At 38.0% G+C, this 18,217-nt stretch overlaps 1 protein-coding gene across 1 annotated transcript in view; it reads right to left on the bottom strand.

The window, feature by feature from the left end:
- MDN1 (midasin AAA ATPase 1) overlaps positions 1-18,217 on the bottom strand; it is a 91,983-nt gene that overhangs the window by 55,090 nt on the left and 18,676 nt on the right. The window contains exons 12-34 of the mRNA XM_014263277.2: positions 17,665-17,760; positions 16,572-16,684; positions 15,879-16,027; positions 15,718-15,778; positions 15,013-15,224; positions 13,492-13,595; positions 12,358-12,502; positions 11,628-11,724; positions 10,299-10,412; positions 9,526-9,673; positions 9,252-9,362; positions 8,296-8,447; positions 7,671-7,849; positions 7,084-7,292; positions 5,920-6,066; positions 5,058-5,199; positions 4,796-4,930; positions 4,581-4,719; positions 3,500-3,638; positions 3,280-3,410; positions 2,642-2,786; positions 1,390-1,519; positions 651-881 (exon numbers count right to left, since the gene is read on the bottom strand). Coding sequence (XP_014118752.2) covers positions 651-881; positions 1,390-1,519; positions 2,642-2,786; positions 3,280-3,410; positions 3,500-3,638; positions 4,581-4,719; positions 4,796-4,930; positions 5,058-5,199; positions 5,920-6,066; positions 7,084-7,292; positions 7,671-7,849; positions 8,296-8,447; positions 9,252-9,362; positions 9,526-9,673; positions 10,299-10,412; positions 11,628-11,724; positions 12,358-12,502; positions 13,492-13,595; positions 15,013-15,224; positions 15,718-15,778; positions 15,879-16,027; positions 16,572-16,684; positions 17,665-17,760 — 3,229 coding nt within the window. The remainder of the gene's footprint in view (positions 1-650; positions 882-1,389; positions 1,520-2,641; positions 2,787-3,279; positions 3,411-3,499; positions 3,639-4,580; positions 4,720-4,795; positions 4,931-5,057; positions 5,200-5,919; positions 6,067-7,083; positions 7,293-7,670; positions 7,850-8,295; positions 8,448-9,251; positions 9,363-9,525; positions 9,674-10,298; positions 10,413-11,627; positions 11,725-12,357; positions 12,503-13,491; positions 13,596-15,012; positions 15,225-15,717; positions 15,779-15,878; positions 16,028-16,571; positions 16,685-17,664; positions 17,761-18,217) is intronic.

The raw sequence follows: 18,217 nt of genomic DNA, 5'->3' as shown, positions 1-18,217 counted from the left end.
ATCCCTTCATGTGCATACAGGTTTATATTTTATTTTAATATTTTTGTTTGACAGTACTATTTACCATAGTAAAATAGTTAGAGATAGTCACAGCTAGTTCTGTGAGCAACAGAAATAAGGACACCGCATTTCCAGCCCCCTCTCTTCTACCATCACAACCACCCTGATCCCTTGCCATAGGCCCCTCCAGGCTTTCTTTTCTGGCATTTCTTGTGCCTTTCACTTTTCCTCCTCTCCCTTATCTACTATTTATCAGCGGGGCCAGTAGCCAAACACACAGAGATGCATTCTCAGCTATGTACAGGCCAGCACAGACAGATGCTGACAAGTGGAGTGGAGGAGAGAGAGCATATGTGCTCAAGTACTGTATCAGCTCAGAACACTCAATAAAAAACATGGATTTTCTTAATTTATGTGCTAGCCATTGCAATATTTTTAACCCTTCTAATTTACTTCAGCTTGCTCTATTACTCAAACTTGCTACTGAAACACAGGAAAGGCACACAGGAGGGCTGCCAAATGGAAGTGAAAACATCTCCTAGCAGAGTCCCATGCTGCCCCAAAGCATTTTGTTTGCATTTGGCTAAAAATATTGATACAAATACACAGTTTCATATTTTTCTGCTACCAAATGAGCAATGAATACTTACCTGATCCTATTCCATCAATATACACCAAGCATGCAGCATGGATAAAAGACATCACTGGAGAAATGTTAAGGCGGCTGCATCCCTTAGCAGAACTCAACTCATCCTCTGCCATGACATTCATAAAATTAACCCAGGCCAAGACATCTCTCACACTGAGAATACACTGGCGACCAAACTCTTGATTAGTAAACCATTCAACAAAGTCCATCATGAGTTCTGCTATGTCTGCCCCTAAAAAAAAAAGAAAAAAAAACCCCAAATAAATTTGTGTTACAATTTTTTTGGTCACATCTACTACACTGTTGTAAAAACATCTTTAAAGTAGGTACAGATGCACGAGCAATGTGGATGGATACTCTGTATCCTAGAAACAGGATAAGAGAAGAGAAAGTTCCTGCCTGAGCTGTTGTTACAGATCCTTTTAAATTCAGGTAAACAGACAGCATCAAGTGACTAACAGTGAAGCTGCTGGCAGGAAGTGAAGTGCCAGCTCTTTCAACACTCTACATTGAAACCAAAACTGGGACACTGAAGGGCTGGGTATAGTTCAGCTACCTGGATGGTGAAGTAAACACAGCCTTGAACTTACTTCTGTCTAGGCATACACACGGTGAAGGAAGAACAAAGTCCAAAATACACTGTCCTCAGGAAGAAAAAGGGTGACAGTGGTGTACATTCTGAGGAAAGGTTGGCAGCCTCCAAACTCCTTATTTTCTTACTAACATACAGAAATACCTACCCTCATGGTTTACTGCACCCAGAGACAATCCTGGATGAAGATTGTGTTTCACAATCTGCACCAAATCATCCCGGCCATTGCTCTGTGGACACCATATTTCTGTAAATCTGTTGCGCAGTGCAGGGGAAAGCTGCAAACAAGCAGAGTGACAGGGCAATTAAAGTTGCATTACATCATCTTCCCTAAAGGTCAGTTAACAATAGCCTTGTAGTCACTGTACTTATAATCAACAAATAAAGTGAACAAGATAGATCTTTCCTTCTATTTTTGACAGAGACACTTCGTAAGAAAATCTTTGAAAGAAGGATTTTTAAGACTTTTAGTAGTAGCATCAATGCAGGAAAGGGCTGGTAAAGAAAGTTGAAAAGAATATAGGAAGAAACTGAGCTGGTTTGCCAGCACCAAAGCTCCATCTCATTCTAGGACACCATGTATCAAACAATGGCTCTGTAATCTTCCTTTGATTACAGAAGCAAACCACCACATGGGAATTTGCCTTCAATCACAACTCATTTCCCTAATTCTTCTCTTCCTTGGCTGAACTGGTCAAACAAAAATCAGTACCACAAATTCAATCCAGTAATAAATCCTATTTAAACACATGGCTTCAATGAATGGTTCTCTACTCCAGAAACCACTTTAAATGCAGTACCCATCTTAAAAGAGCCTCTGGTCCTTTTGTATAGACCTAGCATCCAACACTGCTTAAAAGTTTTAGGGTTTGTTGTCTTACGGGTTTTCTTTAACATGTTTTATATTACTTAATTCTCAACTGCAGCAATTTTTTTTTCATTTAATAAGAAAGATTTTTTGGGATGTGATGTTCATTATTCATGAAGAAACACAAGATGACCAACACTTTCTGAATAGCATTAGGGAGAAAAATCTGCTATACAACTTTGTACTACCCCAGAGAGCTGGCTTCACAAGTCACAGTTCCTGAACTTGAATATTCTACACATCAAGCCTAACTAGAGTATTTAGTTTTATTATTTATTATTTTAGTTTTATTATTATTAGGTTTCTTTGACATTTTGCTGAGTATTCATTTATAATGCCAAAGTGATAGCCCACAGAAGTGGTAGAAAACAGATTCACTCCAATCCTCCTTTAGAGTGATGAAGCAGATGCCAGCTAGACAGCACCGGATGCCAGAATTGGCATGATGCATTTTTACGTTGCACCTCCAACCACTTAATGGTCAGTATGACCAGAAGTTACATGCTGTATTTCCAGATGTTCTGCCATTTACCTCTTTTTTCCCAAAGTCACCTCCTGGGTTCATGGTCGCAAGGATACGGAATTTCTTTCCTGCAACTAATAGTTCTACTTCATTCTCCTCATCATCTTGACCACCTTTTTCAGCAAGTACCAATGTCTTTTCAGCTTCAAGAACACTAGAGAGAAGGTTTAAAAATATTGCTTATTTTAAATTTTGTTCCACACTTCAAAAGATCACTTAAAAATGAAAATCATATTAATTGGCCTGGATAAACTTTCCTTACCCAATATAATGGGTAACAGAAAAGACTAAAATTAGGGATACCACTGCAAACAGATAATGAAGTTAAATTCCTATTTTAGTTGTTCTGGGGTTTTTCTTTACACACACACACACACAAAAAAGGGGAATAACTAGATTTTGTTCCTAGGATTTGACAAGATGCGTGATTTCAAGAGCTCACTGACAGGCTGAAAATAATAATACTGCAGATGGTAAACCAGAGATTTTACTTTCAAGTTTTATTTGTATTATTGTCCTTTTCAGCAAGAGAGAAGCTCACCTAAGCCAGAAAACAAATGTACCTAAAAGAAGTCAGATTTACCCCACTCATGTTTGGATAATGAACCGACACACTGAGGATGCTTAGTACCACATTTCAGACATACCTGTTAAGTCGCTCCAGTACAGAATCATCAGCTAAAGAAATCTCATCTAGGAGAAAAAAACCCTCTTCCTTCATTGCTAAAACAAGAGGTCCATCACACCACTCAAAGAGTCTAGAACCATCGGATTCCTCCTAAGAAGTGGAAAAGAAAGTGAGAAGTAACTGCTGCTTTTTACTTCCATGGTCACCCCCCTCCAAGGTATTACTGGTGTATGACAAACCTGGTCTTTGGACCTCTGCCTGAGTGGTCGCAGCCCTCCCAGGAAGTCTGATGTCTCCATGTGCAGGTGGCAATTCACTGAGTACAGCTTCTGATTTGCTAATGCTGCAAAGATCTGACAAATCGTAGTTTTACCACACCTGCAACCAAGTAATTTAATTGACAAGGATGAATTAAAAAAAGAAGCAAAACCAAACCATCAGTTTACTTTGGACAGGATTCATACTTTCATTGAAGAGCTACGATGCAAAGGCGCAACATGAAAATTTTCTTCTGCTCCTTTCCTTGAAAGAAATGTATGCAAAGTGAAGCCATTTTTGGCACAACTGTTGCTGACTTGCACAAGAGGCCTTTAATTAAATTAAATCAATAGCTGCAATAATGGTTTTCTGCATGTTCAAAGTCAACTTTATTTCAGCTTGCCCTTACAGACACTTAAGCAGCCTAACATTTCACTGAACTGGAAATGCAACATGTCTAGACCAAGCCTAAGTCTGAGGGAATGAACTGCTGAATATCTAGTTTTCATTTACTACCCAGGTAAATTTTCCTTCTTTTCTTGTATTTTTTTTCCTTCTCTTGCATAAAAATTTACTCCACAAAATTATAATTAGCACAAGAGCAGACAGTATCTACTTCCATGACCTCCTCTACAGCATATGAGGTGGAGAAGTGGTAGCAAGACTATATTCAAGTGCATGAAACATGCAAATTGAATGTGCTCCCAGTGAGAAAAACGTCACAATATCCCAAAAGCAGCCACTCCCATGAGGCACAGCAAGACTCTACAGGGCACCCTGTAAAGTTGGGAACAGAAATCAGTTCACTTTCATTTTACTACTTTTATGTAACTTCTATGTAGTTACACAAAGTAGATAAACCCATCAAAAACACAGGTTAATTGAGATGCATCTGCTTCTCCTCAAAAAGGAACTGTGGAAAACAGCAGCTGCGAGTCTGCAATGAATGAGACAGGCTCAAATGTCCCAGATCAAAGCAACACTGAAGCCCATACAATCACTTTGTCTCCAGCTCAGCAGCTGGTACAGCATTACCAAGAATATCACAAAAAGCAAGATTACCCAGTGTCTCCCACCAGCAGTACTGGTTCACCAAACTCCAGGGCTCGTCCCACCAAAATGGCAAGTCTCCTCATCCCTTGAGTCCAGACAACATGGTTAAAATCTCTGTCCATCACTGACATCCACGTGGAAGACTTAGCTGCACAACACAAAGCAATCCATCAGCTTCAGTCACATCTAAAGATCTACCAGTGGGGTCCCTCTAGGAAACTCACCCAGTAGCTTTTTGACACTTTCCCCTGAGAAGAGAGACTCAGGATATATTTTTTTATTGAAGTGTTTTTCAATGACATTTTGAATAACATCCACCTCCTCCTGTTTCCTGACTCTGCCTGCCAGAAGCATAAAACCTACAAAACAGAGGAAGAGAGAAAGCAATTACTACCTGGGTAATCAGCAACAAAAATTTACACTTAAGAAGTAGGGCTGGAAAGTGATTCTACAGGCACTTAAAAAAGCTGGGGCAGCAGATCTCACCATCATTTGCTAAGTGCTGAAGCCAGTCATACTCCTTCTGCAGCTGCTCTGCCAACCTGTACCTTTCAGCCCAGCGGAACAGATCTCGCAGGGTAATGAATCCATGCTTCCCAGCAAACACCGTCGAACCTCTGCGGTAAGACTGTCACAAACACAAAATGTGAGGTATTTTTTCATCAACCTGTCCAAATACTTCAAGCAAAGCTAATCACCACCCTCTGCAGTGACATTGCAACAAGAAAATTCTATGAGTAACTACCAAAGAACATCCAGTAGTGACCACTCCTAAACACTAAAACTCCTTTTAGGCAGGTATTTGATGAGCACCAGAAAAGAAATAATTTAATAATAATTTTTTTAAAAGAACAACTAAGAATAAAACAGATACCTGGAATAAAACAAAATCCAGTTTGTGCTGCAGTAATTGTTTTTAAATATGAGGTAGTTCTAGCTGCATATTAAGTGCCAAATGCCTGTTGAATACAGGAGCGAGTGTCCGAACATATGCAAAATTACTGCTTACGAATAATACCAAATTCACATGAGCCCAAGACCCCTACAAATCCAATCCTGTACTTTGGCCCCAGAGCAAGGGATAATTCTACACATGAAATCCCAAGGTGTCTGTTTTTTTCGGTTTTGGTTTTTGTCCCTAGCTTTCTCTCAAATCTAACATTGTCCTCCCTAGTCTTAGTCTTAACCACTGAAATTAGTACTTTTGTGGGTTCTCTCCATGGTTTAGGATTTTAAATATCCTTCAGCTAACAATACCTCCCCCTCCCAAAGGAATTTATATACTTTGTGCATGCTACTTTGAAATACGTTTGCATTTCTTATACAAAGAGAAAAAAGAGTCCCATACTTGCAGGTCTAACATGACTTTGACAAGCTTGCTGCAGTAAGAAGGTGGCAAACTGCATCGCTTGTGAAGGATGGTTTCCAGTTCAGCACTTGGCAGTTCATCAAAATGCAACTCCACGAAACGATTTCTGAAGGCTCTGGACAAAACCTAAAATATGAGACCACACTACTGCTTGAACTTTTTCCCTTGATATTGCTCATAGATTGTCCCCTACACATCCAAAGGAAATAAGGATAGTGTCATAGCATACAAATTAACACATACACAGCAACATTGAAAGAAAGCACAAGAGACAGTCTGGAAGAGGACAGAAGCTTTAAAATGGATTGTGTGTTTTAAGGGCATAGGCAGCTAAGCATTACAAAGCCACAAGCTCACTCTCCCTACAACGGGTTTCATAAGCAAAGCAAAAGATGCAAGCAATGCAAAATTAGGAATTCGTTCACCACTTCACATCAATAGACAGGTATCCCGTCATCTCCAGGAAATAAGGGCTTCATCACACACCACTGTTATTTAGGGAACATCTGAACTCCCCTTCTTGCTCCTCCCACAGTTCTGACTGCTGAGCACAATGTCATATGATATGGAACAACCCTTTGGGCAGTTGGGGTCAGCTGTCCCAGCTGTGTCCTCTCACAGCTTCCCGTGCACTCTCAACCTACTCCACAAGCAGATGGGGCAGTGTGAGAAGCAGAAAAGGCCTTGAATCTATGCAAGCACTGCCCAGCAATAACCAAGACATCCCTGTGCTATCAACACTGTTTTGATCACAAATTCAAAACACAGCACCATACCAGTCACTATGAAGAAAATTACCTATTCCAGACAAAAATCAGTACGAAATGGACTTCTATAACCTAAGTAAAATATCTTTTCCAGTACTCTTGGACAAGAAATGCTGATTCAAGTATAATATACGTGAACTCTGGTTCTCTAAATCACTTAAATCTCAACTACCTAAAATCAATTAGAAATTCTGTATCCATGAAACAAGCAACTCACCTAAACAGAGCCCAGCTATACTGAAGCCCACCTCAACTCTCTCCCTCTTGAGAGATTCATGCTGCTACACATCAAAACATCTTCACATCATATTTTATGCATGAGAGAGATTAATTCCCTAAAGTCTTAGCTACCCAAAAAGGATCGATCATAACAGACCTTTCTGCCACCATAGAGACCTGGAGGATTCTGTGTGGCAAACAGCATGAAGCGAGGGTGAGCTTTGACAACTTCCTGAGTCTCAGTAATGAACAGCTCTCTGTTATCATCCAACAAGCGGTTGAGAGCCTCCAGAACATCAGTGGGAGCCAAATTCAATTCATCTAGAACGATCCAGTAGCCCTTTCTCATTGCATCTATGAGAATGCCTTGGGGGAACAGAAAAATTCCTAGTTAAAAATCTTATAAAGCAAATCTAACAGAAGCATGTACTCAGATACTTTCAGAAACCCATTTCGTTCAGAATAAACAGAATTCCAGAGAAGGAAGCAACAGTATTGTTTAAGTTGTTGGCTTATCATCTTTAGGTCCAATCTTTAGGTCTTTAGGACATGCATGGTGAGAGTGACAAGAACTTTCCAGAATTCAGTAAAATTCACACAAGTGATTATTGTCAAAGTGCAACTTCCTACTTTATGACAGATCATCTCTCCATTGTAATAAACCAGACAATCAGAAAAGAGGAAAAACAACCCAGCTACTGAAATGAGACAGAAATTTGGAGTATACAGAACATGCTCACTTACCTTCCTTAAATACCAACTTTCCAGAGGCATCTGATGTGTAACAGCCAATATATTCTTGGATATCAGTATGCTCATGGTTGTTAATCCTTACACAATGATTCCCAGTAGCAGCAGCCAACCAGCGAATTAAACTGGTTTTACCAACAGAGGTCTCTCCTTGAATCAGTACTGGATGAGTCCTAAAAGCCACGACCAAAATAGTGGGTTAGACAAGCATGAGCCACGTCTTTCTCACACGCAAGATGTCAACATTATTTAACAACGCTACCAAAACACTACCACTTATTTAGGGTATCCAAGATCACACACTAACAGGGAAATACAAATATCTTTAGTCCCAAGTGCTAAGAGCTACCCATGAAGCTTTTCGTGGCAGTGCAAAATAAGCAGGTTAGTCTAACTGCAAATTTCTAGGTCAGAATTTAAATAAAACTAGGTATGGCAGTAAGATGGTTTAAGAAAACAAGAAACACAAGTATAAAGTTCAACACACTCTATAATGAAAAGGTAAAGTAGAAGGAAAATAGACATTATTCATCCAAACAATGAAAGATTAAAGGGGCACCAACAACTCAAGGCCTAAACAAACATTTATTTTTTTTAATTGAAAAGTTGAAATACTTACCCTGCGGACACAACCCTAACAATGTCTTTCAGATTAAGCTTAACTGAAGGGGTGAGCACATAACTCTCATCTACTGTAGGTTCTTTGTCCCCAGCTGAAATCCAGTATCCTTCTATAAGTATAAAACTCCCTCCTTGAGGTTTTGGTATTTGCTAAGGAGACATGATGGAAATAACAGATTATACAAATGGGTTTAAATTTTCTAATGAAAACAACTACTGTTATACTACTGCTATATATTCTCTAAAGTAATTTTAATTGAGAACTCCTGCAGTAAGCTCTGTCGCCTTGTCACAGAATGCAAATTACAGGAAAAACCTGACCAGATTATTTCAGATATTATTCATGAAGCAGGAATCTTTGCCAGTGGCATGAAGATAAAAATGTCTCAAGAGTCTTAGCACTGAATTTTGAAGGGCATTTACAAGCAGGAACATTGCTTTAATCTTTTTTATATATTTATACACATTTTCCAGTATGAAAGGGTTTATTTTGAAACAAATACCCATCTCCTTAACTGGCTTCCCCATCCCCCATGCAAACTCATGCTGGGTTCCCAGCACTAGTGACATTCTTCCTTTCCCATAAGAGACAAAGCACAGATGCTTCTTTGTATCCATATGTTCTGCATTCAGAGTCTAAAAATATAACGCCTGAGAAAGCTCCTCCAAAGTCTGTGAAGGCTTTACAGTTGGAGCCACTGCGTTAAGCTGCCCACATTCCACAGTGCTTTAGTTATTCAGGCTTCCATATTTTTTCAAATTAACAAATAAACTTACCAATACTCAAGCAAAGTAAAAAAACTACATAAGAATGGTATTAATTTTTTTCTAGTTCTTTGTAAAATGAAAAACAGAACTGCAAGAACAAAATGTAGAGGAAAAAAAGAGGGAAGTCAACTCAAAATATATTTTACTTTAAATACTAGACAGCTCTTCATAATCTTAGTTGCCTACCTGCTTGAGAAGGCTTTTGATGTTGCCAGAGACTATATGCTGGCAAATTAGCTTTTGAACCACTGGGTGAGAACCTCTGTCAAGCTGTGTCAGGAAACTCAAACAGAAGCCCTAAGAAGAATTATTTTCAGTGATAAACATGAAAAATAAGGAAAATAACATACAGATTAAAGAACCATTTCTGTTCAATACTGAACTTAGAGAAGATTATCCTTTACCCAAACAACCTCTGTAGTGAATACACACTGAAACAAATGCCAGCACAGGTAATCACCTCATACAGGGAGCGTGCTATGCTGCCACACGGATTAGATGCTGCAAATCTCAATGCCCTGCATAGGGTACGGAGACTGTAGTGAGGTCGGTGGCCGGTTCCATCCACCAACTTTGTTTCTGCTTCCTTTCTCACAGATAAATAAAAGCTGCAAAAATAAAGTCACATAGAGCTGTTACTGATTAGACCATCGCCCCAAGGAATTAAACGCCAAGTATTAACACTTCAGTTTATCGCCAACTATTACTTTTCCTAAAAGTTCCAGGTTACAAAAGCTGTGCCAAGCTCTGCCATCTGTACAGTCAGTGAAGCAAAGCAACAGAGTATTTTTAGAGCCGTATTTTTGACAGAGCTCAATATACAGACTGGCTATGAACTCCAAGTATTCTAAACATGAGATAGTTCACCTTACACTAGGGGGGAGAAAGGTAACCCTAGACAAACACACAAGAGTTTCTTCAGAATTATCTACAGAAACAAACTCTTTTAGCCTCTCAGATGTGAAAGAGGACTGAAACAACAATGCTATTTAACTGGTGTCACCAAGAAAACAATACTGAATATAAAAAAATAAAACTCGCCTTCCCACAAATACAGAAACTGGCAGAATCAAGAAGATGGATGTCTACACTCTTCTGTTTTCTAAAGCTATGCCAACTGCTGCATGGGGAGCATTATACTGTTTCCCAAAGCAGCCTCACCACAGACTACAGTCACATACTTTCTTTTTGTGACTTATTTCACCAAGAATCTAAAGATTACAGTCAACTTACTTCACAATTCCTTGCACTGTATTTTTGTTCACATTCAAGCTTCTCACATAATCCATTACAAGAATATGCAAGTCTCCTTCATTTCTCAATTCTTCTACATAAAGTTCAGTAAACCTGAAAGAATCAAATCAATCTGTAACACTTAAAGACACCTGGCCATACTGAAAAAGCATGTTATATATAAATCTCATGCCACATAACATTTTAAATTTTTAAACAACAGAATACTGATTGTTAAAGCTACAGACCCATAGATTTTCAAACCTACAGGCAGACTCAAGAAGCAGAGTAGTTGAAAAACAAGGTATTAATAATACTTTCAAGCAATTTATCTGAATTAGACATCTTAGACTGAAAGTGGACAATGTGACCTGAAGTGCAATTTTAAACAATTTACAATAGATAGTCAAATGTATCTAAATGTAACTGAACAATGAAGTACTGACACAGCAGTAGTAGTAGCTATTTTTGATGAATAGTAGCCGGCATTTTTCACAAATATAAATTCATTTAAACTTAGCAAGTTATGCTGATGCTGAAGTCTCTTTTCTTCTGTATTACACTCTTTCCTTTCACTATCCTGCAAGAGAGCTAATAGCAATAAAACCTTGTTTTGCCACTAATAACTACAAATGGCTAGTTACACAGTTGGTGCATTTCTACAGTCTTGCCCAGTGTTTATGAATCTGGGAAGGGACTATACATGCAACTTTTGGCACTCATGAGGGAAAACTGCATCAAGCAGAAGATCTGTGCCTAAAGGAATAGGTAGATGGTACTGAAGAATGGATTTGCCACAATTCCAATTGCCTTACCACAGCTTATATGCTTTGAGACCACACATCAAATCATTTTGAGTATCACACACCTGCAACCACCATGCAAACCACCTTCCTTTAGAGTGAACAAGACTGGATATGCAGCTTTTTGCAAGGATCGTCAACTTAGCTTCTGAGTTATGAGAAAGGCTGCTAAACAGACACCAAGGATTTATTTGTCTTTATCACTCCCATCAGGAACATCAACTGCTGCAGTAGCATTCCCAGGTGCTGACAGCTTAACTGTGAAGAATAACATCTCCTGCCCCCACTGACAACACCCTACACTACTGCTAGACCATTTGCTCATGGCCCAGCTGCTTCACCAGAGTATTTTGCTGATTCTATTTAATGAAAAACCTTCACCATACATCTCTCAAAGGTAGTAAATTTGAGTTCAGACCTGCATTCTCAGGCTTAAGATAAAGCATTCTTCACTGGTCAGCTCCTGAAACTAATTAAACTTTGAAAAAGACAGTGATTATTTTGTCCCAGAATCATTATTTCCTACCTGTTTCTTATTCCTAGAGGAAGATTTCTCTTTCCAACATCTGTAGCTGGATTCATGCATGCAAACAAGCGAAAATCAGGATGACGGACAAGAGGCTCTAAAGCAAAAAAGAAATAAAAGACAAAGTTCATCATAAACACAGGATATTTATATGTTAAATACAGTGTATTTTGTCTAAGGCAACTTTCTATTGCTGCACTATTAGACTTCCCTAAAAATGCTAGCATCAAAAATTTTCAGAGAATAACCCCACGTGATTTTATCAGAAGTACCCGCATCTTCACAACAGCCACAGGCAAGTGAAACTCTGACTTCTTTGCGCGTAGCAACATGTTGTAACATCACAAAACATTTCAAAAATTATGCGAGCCCTAAACTTGGAACTCCTTTTGTCTCTTTCAGAACAATAGCCAGTGCAAATCCAGCCTGGGATGTTCACACCACATCTGCCTCTCTCTGGAGCTCCTGAGAGCAGCATTCAGAAACTGCATTTTTTTATCTTTACATCTGTAAAAGGAGTTAACTTTCTACACAGCAGCCCCTACAGTGCTGTTGAGAACACACCAGTGCTCTGGACCTCTTGCAAAGTACCAGGTCTACAAAGAGCACCTTCCTCTCTCATGCACACATTCATTTTAATGGTAAATGATCTCAACTTATTTTGAGCTATGTAGGATAGGAAACTCTGCTGGATACCAAGATACAAGATAACCAAGCATAGAAACAGTACCTGTGTCTCCTCTGTCTAGTAACACCAGTGACCCAGATGATCCTTCCAATAAACCACTCAGGCACTCCAAAGTCTCTGCTGCAGCCAAATTAATTTCATCCAATAAAATCCACTCTCCTTTTTTTACTGCCTGTGCCAGAGTACCCTAAAAGTAAGATCAATTTGTTAATCATGTTGCCAGCAATGAAGTGTCAACTGAAGCATTCAGATACTGGAAATACTCTGTGTGCAATCCATGGCTTGATTAGACAAATGGCAATTCCAGACCTTCTACAGCATTAGCAGTTTTACTGCGCTCTCTCAGTAACAGCAATCATTTTGCCAGTCACAGAAGTCAGACAGTTATCATACCAATTTATCAGTTACCACTTAGATTGGCTCAAATACAACAGATTTAAGATCCCCTTATTTGTGCAATCTACCACTGTGGTGCATATGCATCACTAATACCACATGAAAATAAAGTTAATCCAAAGAAATCCATAGACACAAGCAGTATTATGCTCCTAAGGAATGTGTATCCTATTAATTAAAATTGTACTTAAGTCAGAGGTTCTCCAACTACTCATAAACATTTTTTTTACAGAGGACTGGTCAACATTTTACACACTTTCCATGAAATTTGAGAGCATATATTCAGATTATCAGGGTGACAATAAACAAGCATAAATAAACCTCATGGTTTCTCCTAATCACACTTCATGTCATTAAAACATATTATGGGTTTGAAATGTTTAGAAAAAGCACCTCTATATAAACAGCACAGATTCTTAATATTAAATCCTTCACAGGAATCCCAAGACAGAAGCAAACCCTACTGGACACTGATCAAGAAGTTTTTTCTAAACTCCCAGAGTTGAAAAGAAGACATGACATACTGATATTCTTATCATACCAGTCCTAATTCCTGTTATACAGCACTGAATTAATGTGCTACCACAAACCTGTCTCTCACTGCCCATCTCAGCACTGCTTCCTTGAATCTGCAGACTTGATTTCACAGAGTTATCATGGCACATGTTTTACTTCACAGCAAGGTTCTTGCCAGGAAACTATTTATATAATACTGATTGCAAAGTTTTTTAAATACTTCTAGTTATTCCTCCTAGCATCAAAATGCAAATATCCAAATACCTCAACAAATGCAAAGAGAAGAGCATTTTCTGTCATTTTCATCTGTTGATGAGCATGAGTCAGTTTAAGACCAAATGCCTCCCACTTTTCCTTCAGTGGTAAGCCTGCAAATAAAACAAATTTAAGTTTGTACCATCAGAACAATAGCACAAAAAAATATTTGACAACAGTATTTTAATCAAGTTGTTTCAAGCAGAGAGATACAAAAGTAATCTGAAGCAACAAAAACATTCAAGTCCTGTAGATGACACACCGCAAATAAAAAAAAAAATAATTTAATCTTGCTGTTTTGTGCATGTGTGGATTTTTGTTTTTTTTTAAATTTAACTGTACCCATATGTCAATAGCACTCAGATAATTTGCTATTCATTCCCAGATGAGGAACTAATACTTATATTGTACTTTGTTCCAGCATGACTGTTACCACTCTCTAATTTCCAGAGACAGAAAGAGGCATGTCAAAAAAACAAATCCAAATCTATAACCCTTACAACAGAACAGATTAACAATGAACACTTCAGTATCAATAATTAACACACTACTGCTTATCAGTTACAACAACATTTACTAGGGCACTGCTTTCAGTTATTTGTTAAAATCACTGAGCTACATACAGCATCAAAATTCTTTAAGAAACTGTGCAAGTTACAGATTTCAGCTTGTCTTTATTTTAGGATTGAATTCTTGTAATAAGTGGTCTTTAAACTCTCTTTTTAAAGAATAGTTATTTTAGTGTCTGTATATTCAGAAGAACCAGTTAAAAGAAGAATGAGGATAAAGTTCATAATTAATTTTATTTAGCCCAAACTGAATGAAAGCTACAACTTCACTTGTTCTGCTGGTCTAGAACCACAAACAACTCCATGCAAGGCAAAGTATCAACACTGCCTCAGCTCCAAAATGGGCTGCAAGGTATGAAACAAGAAAAACTTATTTGGAGACAAAACCACAGTAGAAAAAAATAAAGCATCACTGACAGAGGAACCATGGCAAAAGCAAGCTCTTAAAAATAATTCCTACCTACCCTAAAAGTTATTACTTTGGGTTTGGTTTTGTTACTGTTGTTTTACTTTGTTTTTTAAACAGGACACGTTTGTGAGATGTAAGCAGGTTCCAGGGCTGAAAGAATGAATGCATTCACATAGAAGACTGACACACAACCAACCAGGACTGCTCACCAGCACAGCTAACAAGTGCTCAGTGGAGACCAGATGTCAAGGGTACCACAGGGCAGACAATCTCAGACATAGCTAACAGCAGAAATGAAAAGGAAAAAAAACGAAAAGGGAAAAAAACCAACAAACCAAAACAAACCCCAAACACTGTTCTAACAGCATTCTGAAAGCTTTGTTGCAATGTTATTGCATTTCTCAAAACCAGAAAAAAATATGTAATATAGTGGGAGGAAAAAAGCCCTAGACCTCAAGCAAGCCCAAATTAAAAGAACAAAAGTCACCAGTATTTATCTATCCTCTGCAGTGGTTTAGTATTCATGTGTGTTTGATCCATCTGAAGCCTTACCAGATGCATCTTCTTTCACTTCTTTATTAATAGCAGATTTATGAATATGTTGCATTAGTTTTAGCAGATCATGCCAACGTTTCTGCCTGTAGCAAGTCTGAATGTGTCCCAAGAATGTTTGATTTTTCTTCCTAGAGAACGTCTGAGAGAAGAGTTCTTCAAAAGACTCTCGCAGAGGGAGCCAGATCAGCTTGTTATCCACAGGCTTGTAACTGAAGAGAAGCAAAAGAGTAATTACTTATGGGAAACAGCCATCTGTGAACTTAAAAGAGAAAACAAGTCCAAAAACAGTTACTTGAAACAACAACAAGCTGCATGGATAAACCCTTGTTTCTGAAGTTTTTTACTCAACTAACAAACTAAATAGAATTGCACATATTTAAATGCACCTCATGAGGTGATTTTGTAAAGACAGGAACATGCTGAAAAGCAAAATATTTATAATACTACCAAACAATGTGTCCAGTGAATATTACATCAGATTGATATTGAACAGCTTGGCCATTTTTAAAGACATTGGGCTGTGTTTTTGAGTGACTTCATCACACACAGCTCTGTAAACAGTTCAGTGAAACTGCTTTGCTCTCCAGCAAGGACAAGAAGGTTTCCGCATGCAAACATATTTATTAAGACATTTATCCTACTATGAAACAGATACTGCCCATTTGTTCTGCAGAACAGACAAAACAGTGGTCAGTGACTCACCCCCCTAGGAGATCTGCCGTGTCACTTTGTTGGTTCATGTTGACAACCCTCAAACGGTGTCCTTGAAACAGAGATAAAAAGCACCATCAACTTGTAGGTTTGTTCATTTGTCGTTTTTCAAATTATCTTCATGTAAGTTACATTTTTCACACATTATTTACCTGTAATATGAGCTAGGTACTGAACTGTTGAGGTTTTTCCAGTTCCTGTTTCACCAACCAAAAGCACAGGCTCTCCTTTGACAACACACACTGCAAGCTCTTCAATCAGTACTGCAGATGGCCGTGTGGCAGCAAAGGTATGTTTTGCCCTGGAAAAACAAAGCAAGTTACTCCTAACTTAAGATTTATTAAGGAGCTCATTTCTATTCTACCTTTATTATTTTTTTTAGTGAAGTGGTTTGATTTAGGATTTTATTTTTAATATAGGTCTGAAAAGAAATAGTTCTAAAATATCCTTGTAATAAGATATTTTCTCAAGATACAGCCTAAAAGTTCAGGGTTTCCAAATAACTTCCTGGCCAATAAAGTCAGTGACACATACTATCAAAATCTCCCTCTACAAAGGTAGATCAATTGAAATCTTTTTATAATAGCTGTGGATTCACACTGTTTTGAAGACACTCTAGTTCAAAGAAGCTGAAAATCTCCATGCTTTGGCTGCCAGAAGTGTATGATGCAGACACTCTTAAAAATACACAAGGCAAAACTTATATTGCAAGGGAAAGAGCTCTCACAGTGCTTTTATTAGAAAGAGAATACCCAATTAGCATTCTCCTTAACCCTGTGACCTGCTGTCTATTCTATTCCACCACAAAATATTTCAACTCACATGGAAACTACAAGATATTCTACCTTTGTACAGTGAGAGCATGATTCTGCTTCTTCACAAGATTCACTCTTCCAATGGAGACTTCTTGTTCCCGTATTGAAATTTCTGGTTTATAGAGCTCACAGAAGAATTCCACCTATGAAAAAAGCATCAGCATTTCCAGTACTAACGTTGATTACACCACAGTAAGAACACCCACGCCATGCTACCAGTATTGCTTTGCAGCAAGTTAATTTTTAATGGTAAAACTCTGTATTTTGCAGGTTTTACATAATCATCAGCTAAATATAGTGAAGGATCTCAGAAGTGTTTTTATCTGTACAAACAACTTTCAGCTTAGTAAGTCGGTAATAGTCTCTGCCACTGTATTTCTACTTCATCTACTTCCATGGTAGTTCAACTACACAAACTTGAACAGTTATTTTAACAATAAGCAAACAATCTCCTTTAAAAAAACCTTTTGTATAAACAAGGATATTTTGCCACTTGCAGGGAATAATACATTCCTGTAATGAAATAATGCAAAGAAGGACAAAAACAAAAACCTGAAGAAGTTTCAGGGATCCATCTGTCAACTTAAAGTAACAATAGAGGGACTTTGCTTTGCAGACTTCTACAGTCAGGAATAGTTGACAAAGAAATGATTTAGTTTAATTCTGTCATTTATGGAGCTCCACAGAGGCAGCTGATTTTGTAATCAGTGAGTACAGAACAAGTACCAGTAAAGATTATGTTTTTCTCTGATCTCTCCATTTAAGTGATTAACATTCACTGTAAACCACCTAAGAAAAAATACATTCTTTGCTACCCTGTGCACCTAGTGGTATCATGTGCTTAGGCAGCTGTGCTGTTCCAGTTGTGAAATCCTTTTTTTGTATCATGAGGCCATTTACTCTAAAACAGGTTCCCTGGAACTTTCAGAGAAAAAAAAATGCAGCTGAATATAAAATAGGAGAAAAACAGATCTTGGGATGGAACAGAAAGAAAAAAAACTGAGACCGAGAGGTGGGCATAATTTTAAATAAAAAATAGCAGAACATATTTCAATTAATCATATAAAAATTGCAAGCTATAGAATCTGCCAATTAAGATCATGTTAATTGTAGCTCAACATACCTTTTTTTTTGAAATGTTTAGGTAACTTCCAATAACTTTTGCCATTTTCTGTCTGCTCCCTTGGTTGGACAACATGGCTGTGAAACAGTCCAATGCCTGTCAAGGGGAAAATCAACTTCTTGAAAACTAGTTCTGTATGATTTTATCTGTCAAGCACCATCTTAATCTAAATGAGCCCAAATCCAATCCAACCACTGTAAATGGAACTGTTTCACTGTCCTCGGATTGAGTCAAAAAATAGAGTTCAAAAGGATGCAGTAGGAACTTCTAAACTCTGTAATGTAATGGTTTTACACCAAAAATAAAAACTTTTCAATGACCAGTCACAAATTTTTAGATGAATGGACCAAAATGGAGAAAAAAGTAATTGTAAGTTCGTACATCTCGAAACTGCCTCTGATGGATGCACACCCAAAAAAATCCCAACCTATACTGTAAACTGATAAATTGCTAAGTAGAAAAGCAGCCCCATATTACAAGAAAATGAAAGGTCTCAGCCATATGCAATCCCAGATTGTATCAGTTAAAATTATTTTGCACCATGCTCTTTGTA

The sequence above is a fragment of the Pseudopodoces humilis genome, chromosome 3 (genome assembly GCF_049639895.1).
Source record: "Pseudopodoces humilis isolate 2021_Gansu_Grassland_sample_001 chromosome 3, ASM4963989v1, whole genome shotgun sequence".
Taxonomy (NCBI): Eukaryota; Metazoa; Chordata; class Aves; order Passeriformes; family Paridae; genus Pseudopodoces; species Pseudopodoces humilis.
The sequence above is the reverse complement of the archived record's forward strand: the minus strand, read 5'-3'. Positions and strand labels throughout refer to the sequence as shown.